Source organism: Epargyreus clarus, unplaced genomic scaffold (assembly GCF_041222505.1).
Source record: "Epargyreus clarus isolate Ecla_fem2 unplaced genomic scaffold, WU_Ecla_fem_2.2 ptg000034l, whole genome shotgun sequence".
Classification (NCBI taxonomy): Eukaryota; Metazoa; Arthropoda; class Insecta; order Lepidoptera; family Hesperiidae; genus Epargyreus; species Epargyreus clarus.
The window spans coordinates 11,115,156-11,127,866 of NW_027332239.1; the positions used below are offsets into that span (position 1 = coordinate 11,115,156).

Below are 12,711 nucleotides of genomic sequence, written 5' to 3' on the forward strand. Positions count from 1 at the left end.
TTATGTTATGCCAAGGGATTACTTGATGTCTAACGCGTTGCAATTTTGGTTATGGTCACCTACATTTTCCCTACAAGCATTTATTGCAACAGAATATTATAATTAGAAAGATTTGTTTATTAATCCTTACTAATATTATAAATCCGAAAGTAACTCTGTCGGTCTGTTTGTCTGTCTGTCTGGTTGTCTCTTCTTCACGCCCAAACCACTGAACCGATTTTAATGAAATTTTGTAAAAAGATAGTCTGAGAGCCGAGAAAGGACATAGGATACTTTTTATCCCGGAAATCTCACGGGAACTAGGGATGGCGATCTAAGATCGATTAATCGGAGAATCGATCTTTTGGACCCAAAACATCGATTATTTTAATCGATATTAGTAAGGATTGAATCGTAAACTATGCATTTGATCAAGCTGACGAAGGTTTCATACTTAGTACGACCAATTTTCGCCAGTTGGCGCCACTGTCCATTCCAATTCAATGTCATTCCAATGAAGGTACGAATTTTCAGTTTTATGTATGTTAGTATGTAATATTATTTTCTTTTAAACGCGGGCGGCTAAAAACTAGTTGCATAATAATTTACCAAGTACGAGTCGAACTCGCACATCAAGGCTTCCGTACCACCACATGTTAATTATTTAGTCAGATTTAGTCACATTCATAATGTATGTGTAATCTCTTTTTAATTTCCTTTATTTTGATACCATATTTGATAGGTTTGGTTAACATTTTTTTTTAAACGTGTTACTATTTCGGAAAAAGCTCATAAAATATATAACTTCAGTAATTCAAAGTTCAAGTCAATATTTTACCTCGTTAGGGGAAGAATTTCATTATTTTTATCCAACAAGCCAGATACATAATTTCATAGTGTTTGCTTCAAATTGACGGTTGTTTAAATGAACTTTTAACCCTTATGTTACCCACTACAGGTTTGATTTTTCGGAAGGGGATCAATAGGTGTGTTTTTGTTCCCATCCAGAAAGCCAAATACAAAATTTTATAGTAGTTGCTTCAAAATTAAAGGATTCAAAGGCCAGAAAGGGAATCCGGTTCCTATTCCGGAACCCGGCAGCGGAACCGTTTCAACAATCGTTCCCTCGTTTCAAAGCGAGTATTCGACGGGGTAACCCAAAGTGGCCTGAAGACGCCGCCAAGGGGTCCGGGAAGAGTTTTCTTTTCTGCCTGAGCGTTCGAGTTCCATGGAATCCTATAGAAGGGAGATATGGTTCGGAACGCGAAGAGCACCGCATTTGCGGCGGTGTCCGGATACTCCCTGCGGACCTTGAAAATTCAGGTGAGGGATGTACGTGGAGACGTCGCGCCGGTCCATATCCGCAGCAGGTCTCCAAGGTAAAGAGCCTCTAGTAGATAGAATAATGTAGGTAAGGGAAGTCGGCAAATTGGATCCGTAACTTCGGAATAAGGATTGGCTCTGAGGACCGGGGCGTGTCGGGTTTAGCAAAACCCGACACGCCCCGGTCCTCAAAAAGCATTGCAATGGTTCCCTAGCAAATAGTTTATTTGGTGTCTTAGATCAAAGTTTTGCCGAAAAATATGAATATTAAGGATAATCAAAATCATTTGGCGAAATTATGGAAAAACCAGACATCGATTCTAGAAGCGAAATTTAATCTTCTAAAGCGTACTGAAAACGTAATGGATAAGCAGCATAAAATTATAAATCAACGGCTAACTAACTTAGAAAACTCTGTTAAAATGATTAACACGGATCTACAGGATATTACACTATTGAGTGATTTTTTTACGTCCGCAATGATTGCAAATAATATTTTGTTTAGTTTAAAAAATACACAGGAATCAATAATGGCTACTCTCACAAATCTACAGTACAGTACAGTGGAAAATTAAACTTTCATCTTATAACTCCAGAACAGTTACAAAAGGAATTAAACATAATAGGAGGACAGCTACCGAGAGATCTATCAACACCTATTGAAAATATGGATTTAATGGCTATATACGATTTAGTAAAAATTAAAGCAAGATTGCTTAGTAATTATTTATTATCTGAAACTAGTTTTTGCCCGCGGCTTCGCCCGCGTTTATAAGAAAATAATATGACATACATAAAACTGAAAATTCGTACCTTCATTGGAATGGCAGTGGCGCCATCAGGCAAAAATTGGTCGTACCAACTCTGAAACCTTCGTGGGCTCATGGACAACAACTTTGCTAAAGATCATAACTTGATCAAATGCATAGTTTACGATTCAATCCATACAAATATCGATTAAAATAATCGTTTTTTTGGTCCAAAAGATCGATTCTCCGATTAATCGGTCTTAGATAGCCAACCCTACTTCCCGTAGGATTTCCGGGATAAAAACTATCCTATGTCCTTTCTCGGGTCTCAGACTATCTGTGTACAAAATTTCATTAAAACCAGACAGACAGACAGAGTAACTTTCGGATTTATAATATTAGTAAGGAAGTTAAGAAGGAAGGATAAGAATTCCCTTGATAGATAGAGACAGATTTGAAATATTTAAACTTATTCCAATACCCCAGAAGTCTGAAAGTCAAATGATAAGTGTAGTACCTGTATCGAGTTACGCAGCTATAAATTTACATAAAGATATTTTAATTCAAGTAACAGCGGACGATATGAACATATGTTTGCAAGCATCGAATTCACTTTTATGCCAGTTAAATAAACCGATTTATCACATTAAGGATGATCAAGCATTATGTAAAACCAAATTAAATTCAAGAACCTGTAAGGAAATTATTAAACCCTGTGAAAACCAATGGATTCCGTTAAAGGAAATAAATAAATACTTTTACTTTTGCTGTGACATGTGTCAGCTGAAACTATTGTGCGGAAATCAAGTTACTTCGATGCAAATGACCCGAGCCGGCGCCTTTTCGCTATTGTAGAAGGATGTAAATTGAAGTCAGCATTTCTACATGTACTCGCATCGTTAATCTTTTGCAAACAAGATTATTATCACTCCGGAATTAGAGTTACCCAACATACCTCCTATAAATCATGTAGTTAATATATCTATTCCTCGACTTTCCGAGATAGTCTCAAACTCGACAATACGAGAAGATTACCGGAAACAGCTGCAAGACTTAGAAGATAAAATATATACCATGAAGAAGAGCGAACCCCTAACTAGTCAGGTGTCCTACCATGACGTCCATCACTATTCAGTAATATCGCGGCAATAATGACAGTGATAGGCGCAGTGTTTTCATGGAGACACGTCGTCATCGGCGTCGGCCAGCAGCGACGGAGGCGGCGGCGGCTAGCGCGGAGACGGGCGCGGCCGCCCCGAGGCCGCACCCCGCAGTGCGTAGTGATAGTGTTAAGTGTTCCAGATTTACTGTTAAAAAAGGACCCAATAGAGCATATAGTGTAAGTGTAAGTGAAAGTGAAAGTGATAAAGTGGAAAGTGCGCGAAAAGTGTCTAAAAGTGTTAATCGAAGTACATCGCCGGTCGTACTTCGATTAACGATTAAAACATTTATATTCATTTAGTTAGAATTAGTTATTAGATAAGAATGTCCTTCATCTTGTTGAATCATTATTAACAAAACTAGCGGATGCATGTTAGATTTTAAAAAATTGTCTTCATCTTGTTAGTCTAAGTTCACAGGGTCATCTCATCTCTTGCGCTCGGGAGCATGTACGGGCAATGCACGTACAGTCCTGTGTCAGCAATTTACACCCATTCATTGCTTTACTTTACAATTGTTAATTAGTTCGCAATCGGTCATTAAGCGTACCGCGCGTCACTCACCCCATTTTAATATAATAGTTCCATTAAGTAAGGAAATATAAAGTTTTAAGATTTTATCTTTCTTTTATTTAGTTTCTTTAAGCAGTTACGGTCTAACCCGTACAATCTACATATGTACCTACATTCAAAATTTAAGAACGTCATTGCGGTTGCCTGCTGTGTTTATCAGCCATTTCCAGTACTACTGTTTCAAGATAAAGTATTTTTTATCATTGATAGAATTTATTAAAATGATAACATGATTCTTCCAATGCCACCGGCCTCAACGAAATGGTCTAGATTAAGTAGAATGAATCAATCTGTCCGGGATTTCTCAAAAAATCTTGAAAAAATTAACGTGAGTTGAAAGTTACAATAGTATACAAATAACTAAATAAATTATTTAATTCAATATATTCCCTGTATACATTCGGCTTCCCTTCAGCCGAATGGCCATGGCAAGAAGCCTGATGGTATGACTCTCGTTCCCTAGAAACAGGGGATACGTTATGGTACGTGATACGTAGAGATGCTGGCTCCATCCCATATATCAGTGACGCGCGCAGATTACAGCGCAGATGGTGCGGCATAGACGGCTGGATCTGCAAAGCGGCGCAAATATACAGCCTTTAGGGGAGGGCTACTTTTTTGAGCTATTTGCGGCAGGGACACTGGGTGCGTGAAGACGTGGAGACATGACGCATTGGCTCTCTGACTGACACCTGCGCGCATTAACTTCTGAGCAGACTTGAAGTTTGGCGAGGATCTTGCATCTATAGTTTTAGTAGAAAATGTAAATTATGACGAAATCTTGTATATAAAATTCTCGTGTCACAATGTTAGTTACCGTACTCCTCCCAAACGGCTATACCGATTTTCACCAAATTTAATATGCATATTCAGTAGGTCTAAGAATCGGCTACTATCTATTTTTCATACCTCTAAGCGATAAGGGTTGTTCACATTTTTCACCCTTAACATTTTTTTATTTATGTGGCAACACCACGTTTGCCGGGTCAGCTAGTAACTTACTAAAAACTAATGATAATTAACATTATGATAATTTAAACTAAAAAAAAACACGCAAGGTACAAGTTGATTCGCGTAGTAAGAGTTCCGTACAATTTTAACACTGTAAATCTCAAACATGTTCTCTCATACGTAATGTATGAAATATTCTTACCGACTGAAAAGTATGTCTGTTCGTTTTCTTTTAAAATCATACATTTCTTATATATCTTACTAGCTGACCCGGTAAACTTTGTACCGCCTCAAAATCTATTTATCAAATATATTTCATATAAAATATAGCCTATGTTACTCGTGGATAATGTAGCTTTGGAGTGGTGAAAGAATTTTTAAAAATCGGTCCAGTAGTTTTTGAGCCTATTCATTACAACCAAACAAACAAAGTTTTCCTCTTAATAATATTAGTGTAGATAAGTTGTCCTGTAATATTTGAGTAGCTATTTTCTGTATTTTGTTTTAAAATTCTACCCTCATTAGTTAGTAAGATTGGTGCATTTGATGGTGTGATGGTGAATTTTCGTCTCCTGTGTTGAATAACTTTAATAGTACATGTTGTAGAATTATAACAACACTAGCTACAAGTACGATTTCACCCGCGTTAAACAAACAACATGACATACCTACATATCCAAAATAATATACCTTCAACTGATGCCAACAAACGTTCACATGTTTGCTACGTTCACATGTTTTAATATCGTTCCGGTGAAATCATTCTTATTGTGATAACTTTTAAACTATCTGTCCAAATTATTTAGTTTAAAAGACAAAGGTGATAAAGGTATTTATTTTGATAAGAAATAAGTAAATACTATAAAATTAGAAAAATCCAAATAATTAGTAAAAGGTATCCAAATAATTAGTAATTTATGACTGACTATATTAAGTATAACGGCTACCACGTAAAAGATTGACATATGCTGTGCAAACATTTATTTAGAATTATTTAAGACAAATAATTCGACCGTACATTTATTACTCTAGCAGTTTAGGCAGCTTACACCCAGACAGCCATTGGAAGGCCAGAATTTCTGCGATCTTCCTTGATTATCGTTATAGAATGAACAAACCACGCCATATCTTTACAAATTTTAGTCTATATATTATTGTCATGTACAAACTATATAATTGGAAAGTTTCATTTAAATCCGTTTAGCAGATTTTGTTAAAAAAAGCATCCAATATTTACAAACGTTCGCCTTTATAATATTAGTGGGATAGGATGGGATAGGATAGGTATTTAAGTTATATCTTCATCTTTTGGTCACGGAAAAGCATATTAATACTCAATAACAACTTTCATCTCATTTGGTCCAGTAATTTCGGTGCAAATGGGCTGTGATAGACGGACCAACTGACGCACGAGTGATCCTATAAGGAATTCGTATTTTGTTGTATCGTACGCAACCCTAAAGACAGGACTGTTTACTCATAATTATAAACTGTAAAGGGAAAATAAATACTAGGTACAAAACGGATGGCTTCAGTTCATGTAAATTCTGACACAACCAATATGACTTATGGTTACCCTAACCCAAAAACCAAAGTGACGTTGATACAATTGAATTCATCAACAACTGTTTCCTTTCTCTTATCACTATGTTATCAGTTATCACTAAATAGCGGGATTTTTTTTAACATAAAGCATGACCGATTTCCATGGCACTAAATAGTATAGTTCTTACACTTAGATTTTTTGTCTGTGTGTTTGAAATCGTTATTACGCAACCACTGAATTGAATTTAATGGATTAACGATATATTCGGACTATGAATTTCTTCCCTTAACATAGTCTTTATGTACTAGCTTTTACCCGCGGCTTACTTACTTGCGGTTAGAGGTATCTCCCTCCCGGGAGATCTATCTCCCGTGAAGATGGTCGGCGGCGAGAAATTTCTAGGGATGATTTTGAAGTAGATGGTTGAGGTTCAGGCTGAAGTTCCAGATCCAATTCTAGGTCAGTTTCTATTTGAGGGTCTGCATGTGGTTCTGGATCTGTTTCAGGGCACAATTCTTCAAATTGAAACTCTTCTAATCCATTTGGTTGAAGCTCTTCACTTTCATGAAGATCTTCAATGTCCGATATATTTCTCCTCACCCCACACTGGCAAAATATGATCGTCATTTAAATGTACCTAAAATTGAAACAAACAAAATTGTTATTGACGAAACTTACACATAACTGGTAATAGCAATAAAAGCATTTTCATCAAACGTTATTCTGCACCAACAACCGTAGGCACACGATCGTAACAGTTGAAATTTGCAACCTAATTGTATCTAAATTGCAAGTTAATCGAATAAACTACTAAAGTCCACGTATTTAGTGTTCTTTTAGCTTTTAAATTAGCAATAATTAATAATAGATACTAAACATTTAATACCAAAAATAATTATATACCTGTGACAGTGCGCGGGTCGAAAAAATCTGCCATCTTTGGACGAGTCCCTAGCACAACTCACCACCTGCACTCCGCTCACTTAGCCGGTAGTACGTGCGATACTCTCCTCACGATCGATCGGCATCGGTTGCGTTTCGAAAAATAAGAAACTATCACGTGGGAATTTTTTTAAAGTGAAACTCACGCTCATATCATCTCGGGTGTAAAGGGTTAGGAACTGCCGATAGAACTGCTCGGTCACGGTCAATGGTCAGCCGACACTCTACAAGATTAGTAACATTCACACTTTTTTGGAAAATTTAATTTTTCTAGCATCTGCAATTCACAAATTGTACCTTTTCCTACAATACGAAGGTTTGCGCTTCATAGTTCACTATATACCTAGGTACTTTCCCTGCCATGGCTGTCATGCGCACGCGGGTCGTGAGTGCAGTGTTTTATTCAGCGAATACTTGCATGATAATTATAATTAATAAATAAATGTTATTCCATAAATTTCGTTACTGTTTCAACGTGGTCACCCTATTGTTTTAAAGGATCTGCACCTCAACATGTTTAACCAAAGCGCAGATAAGTAGTTGATAGACAATATCTCTCATACAACCACATCTCGCAATATCATGACATTATCATCAATAGCTGCGATATCATGATTCGATAAAATTTAAGAGCGACCTCAGATCCGAATATTTTAGTCGCAGATTGCAAGGGTGACACGAGCGAACTAGCAGTCAAAATGTTTAGTAAGTATTTTTTATTGTGAAATAGTTCTTTAGTGTTACATAATTTTGTGAAATAATCGATTTTACTTCTAAAACATTAATGTGGTGATAGTGAAGCAGTCTGTAGACAGTTTTGAACATCATTTTTCCCTTGATCTTTAAAATATATGTAATGTCTGATTAAGCTTGAATGAAATTAAATAGTCGTAGTTTATGTTACAAATTAACATTATGCTATACTTACTTACACCATCGTTTGTATAAAATGAATACTCGTTATTATGTTTTACGCGGTTTTAAATGTACCTGCGCGATTTTAAATAAGCGTGAAGGTACCTTAGGTATTTACATAAACCTACGCAGTACATGATGTGACTGTATCTATATAGGTACAACCAATGATATATTAGGCAATATTGTTTCTAGTTACATGTTAAATTTTATTTCAACATATTGAATTTGAAAACAGTAATATTTTCAATTTAAAATTTAATTATGAATAATTTCAATTTAAAATATAAAATGAAACTTTTTACAAAATATACAAGAAAACTATAAATACAAGCCATCTAAAATTGCGTGTGAGGCATGGTTCCCAAAACGCTGACGGCGTTTCATTGCTGCACGGTGCGACTTAATCTTTGTGCAAAATAGCCGCCAGCTTTTTGGTCACCGGAAGCTGTGGCAGCCTGGTCAACATATCTGACATGATTTTTTTCATGTCAGGTGACCATGAACCCATTGTCTCTATAGCAAGCGCCGCAAACAAATAATTGTCTAATAAATTACTATATTTACAGAGCTTGAGTCTGGGCATGGTCGGCTGCGGCCACCGCTTTCACAGAAGTATTAGCTAGGTGAGAGGGGGCTAAAGTATCAACGCACGTTGCGTTCCATATCAGGGATCGTCCGAGACTCCATGGAACTAAAGTGATTCCATCAGGTCTCTTGCCATTGTCTCTAAAAAGACCTGGGGCTTCTAAAGTCGCTGGTATAGAGACGGTAGCAAGAGCCCGACGTATCAAACTGTTCAGAGTCCCGTGAGATATAGCCTGCCGGCACTTCTGATACAGGACAAGCCATGCCGACCCAATGTTTCCACCTGCTCACATGGACAAAAGTAGGACGGTGACGAGAATCCAGTAGGGTGTTAATATTGTTGGAAGGAAGCGCATGTAGCCTAATGTCCTGTTTAGCTTTGGGCAACAGCTAATAAACGAGCCCTAACAGAGTCAAAATATAAATATATGATTGACTGGCTGACCCGGCAAGCTTTGTACCGCCTCAAAATATATTTATCACATATATTTCATATAAAATATAGCCTATGTTACTCGTAGATAATGTAGCTTTCGAATGGTGAAAGAATTTTTAAAATCGATCCAGTAGTTTTTGGGCCTATTCATAACACCAAACCAACAAACAAAGTTTTCCTCTTTATAATATTAGTGTAGATATATTAAAACTATAGATACGTTACAAGCAGACTAAACAACACGCACACGCATTGACACACACATGCACTTTTTTCATTTTACTACGAGCATGTAGTCAAGCCTAAAGATCTACCAATACATACGCCATTAATATAATACATTTATCTATAAATCTTAACAAAAAAATACAACAGTTTTCTATGTAAAACACAACAGAGTAAAAATAATTGAAATAAATGTTGGTGTAGTACATAGTTCTGAAGTCATTTCGCAACTACCTACTAACTAGTGTTTCCTCGCAACTTCAAGTGCGTGCATGCGCGTGCACTGGTACGTAGGTACTATACGAATTATACGAATTTTCTTTTCCAGAAGCCATATGGCTTTTCTGTTGTGCGGCGGCGCTAGCTGGCACCTCCGCTCTCTCAATTACTTTGAGACAAAATCCGGAGACACTGTGCGCCGGCCAAGAGAACTTCTTGCGAATTGCCAGCATCCAAGACTGTGTACACTACTACCAATGTTATTCGGGACGGGCGTTCCTTATGCAGTGCCCAGAAACCACTTGGTTCAATGAGCAGGAACAGGTAAGATACTCCTCTAGCAGGTAGTAGCAATCTTAGTTAGTATTTGCACATCTAACGTCTAGACTCAGAATAACATTTAGGCTAAAATTTAAATAAATTAATATATTCTGTGGTTTTGCTTTAATATAATATTAAGTATCAAGTGAGACGTAAATATATTTGTCCTCCGAGAGCCATCTTGGCGTACGCTGCCTACACCGTTAGAGTTACAAAAAGTAATATACGGTGGAATTGTTAGTATTAAATAATTCTTAACAAAAGTCCGCGAGATATATGCTATCAATTTTTTACGTGCTAGACATGAAAGTTAAAATAGTCAGTCATAAATTACAAATTCTTTGTATGCTCCTTACTATGTTTATGCACTTACTTAACTTTTATCAAAATACATATCTTTCTTTATCATCTTTGGTAGTTAAAATAGATAAATTTTGCCTTTTAAACTAAATAATTTGGACATACAGCTTAAAAGTTTATTTATTTATTTATTTATTAAATCATATTCACTAACATTACAGGAGTTCCTAATTCGTTAGTAAATGTAGTCAAATTTGTTAGTATTCATATAATATTATACATTCCTTATATCATTCATTATTATCATTATTTAAAAGTTGCATTGTTTAACATTTGTCCAATATTGAGTATTAATAAGTGAAATCAAATTATTAGTAAAATTATTATTAGTATGTCACAGTCCAAATATAATGTCAAATTATCAAATTATGTCAAACAACTATACATAGAACATTACCGAATAAAATCCACGAATAAGTTATCACGATAAGAATGACTTCACCGGAGCTATATTAAAACACGTGAATATGTGAACATGGCAAACACTGAACGTCACTTACTATCAGTTGAAGGTACCTATATAATTTCGGTTACATATTATTTTGTTCAACGCGGGTGAATTTTGGAATAAAAATTATGAAACACCTATTTCACAGTTTTTGGAAATTCTACTTTGGCTTTTTTAGTACGGTCGAGTTTTCTATTTGTTTTAAATCAACGTTCTAGTAACGCTATAAAAGATAAAAATATTAATCAATTCCTTTTCTTAGGTATGCGACTGGTCATCTCCACCTGAAAGGTGTCGTGAATCGGAGCCCGAGCCGGAACCTGAACCTGAGCCAGAGCCAGAACCAGAGCCAGAACCAGAACCAGAACCAGAACCAGAACCAGAGCCAGTGCCAGAACCTGAACCTGAACCTGAACCAGAGCCAGTGCCAGAACCTGAACCAGAGCCAGTCCCAGAGCTTGAACCAGAGCCAGAGCGAGAGTCAGAGCCAGAGTTGGAAGAACAACAAGAGCAAGAGGAAGAGCAAGAACCAGAGCCAGAGCCTGAACCCGAACCCGAGCCCGAGCCAGAGCCCGAGCCCGAGCCTGAACCTCAGCCGGAACCTGAACCTGAACCCCAGCCTGAGCCCGAGCCCGAACCTGAGCCTGAACCACAGCCTGAGCCCGAGCCTGAACCCGAGCCTGAACCCTTGCCTGAACCCCAGCCCGAGCCGGAGCCTGAGCCTGAGCCCGAGCCCGAGCCCGAACCTGAACCTCAGCCTCAGCCCGAGCCTGAACCCCAGCCTGAGCCCGAGCCTGAGCCCGAACCCGAACGCGAGCTCGAGGAAGTATCTGAACATATGCAACAAATTGAACAACAACCCGAAGAAGAATTGGATAATGATAATGGAGAGCTACAGGAACCTGATGTAGGACCAGAAATAGTGGACCCTGAAGAGCTGGTAGAAGAAGAACAATCACAGGAAGATACGCAAGAAAATAATGGAGAGGAACGACGTAATAATTATAATGATCAGCACAGTCATGGCCATGCACAACACCATGGCCACGGTCATGGTCATGGTCATGGTCACGTGCCCTGCATCCATGATCATTTACATATACATAACCATGAACAAAATGATAATAACGAAGAAGGTTCGGGTGAAATTGATAACTGGGAGGAAAAAAGCTTTAAACATGTTTTAAGAAGTTTGAAGCTTATTCAGCAAGAAGAAACTGAAAGCGAAGATTTAGAAGAGGCATTACCAGAAGACAATATTGATGATAACAATGATCAAGATGAAGACTATGTAGAGGGTTCGGATGATTCAAAGAGATCGCGCAGGTCTATCGTAAAGCAAAACGAGGAGATTAGCGAGGAAGAAGGAGATGAACAACAAAACAATGACGAACAAGAAGAAATAGTTAATGAAGATGATGAAGCGGACTTCGATGACGAAGAGAATTTTGATGAACTAAAGAGAAGTCGTAGGTCTATAGTAAAACAAAATGACGACAGTAATGATTTAGACGGCGAAGAACAAGAAAGCGGAGATGAAGATGAAAATGTTGAAGAAGTTGAGGAACTAAGAAGAAGATTGAAGACACAAGATGTAGACCAGAATGAAGACGATTCCAGTAATGACTTGGATGCTGAAAATTCGGAGCCTCAAGAAGGTATTGAAACTGACGATGGAGAAAATACTGATCAAGAAGTTGCTGGCATGAAAAGATTTTTCAGGAATCTTTTCAAAACCTTCGCGTAATATCGGGTAGGTATATGACAAAAGTATTTCCTACGGGAAAACCAATTTGTAATATGGTAGTGACGTAGATTTTATTTAGCTGTTATACATAATTTTAAGTGTTGCGAGTAGAATCACTTTGTGCAATTTTGTAAATATGCTAATACATGATATGGTATGTGAGATTGTAATAAATTATTTTGCCTCTACATTGATGGAGATACTTATTTCTGTAAATTCAGTGATAATT

The 12,711-nt window shown here is 37.3% G+C and overlaps 1 protein-coding gene across 1 annotated transcript; it reads left to right on the forward strand.

Annotated features, from left to right (window-relative positions):
• Positions 1 to 7,888: 7,888 nt before the first annotated feature.
• LOC140756178 (uncharacterized) lies at positions 7,889 to 12,482 on the forward strand. The gene is made up of 3 exons (XM_073091616.1): positions 7,889 to 7,928; positions 9,716 to 9,930; positions 10,998 to 12,482. Exons 1-3 carry the CDS (start codon positions 7,922 to 7,924, stop codon positions 12,480 to 12,482), a joined length of 1,707 nt encoding a protein of 568 aa, XP_072947717.1. The 5' UTR covers positions 7,889 to 7,921.
• Positions 12,483 to 12,711: the final 229 nt, after the last annotated feature.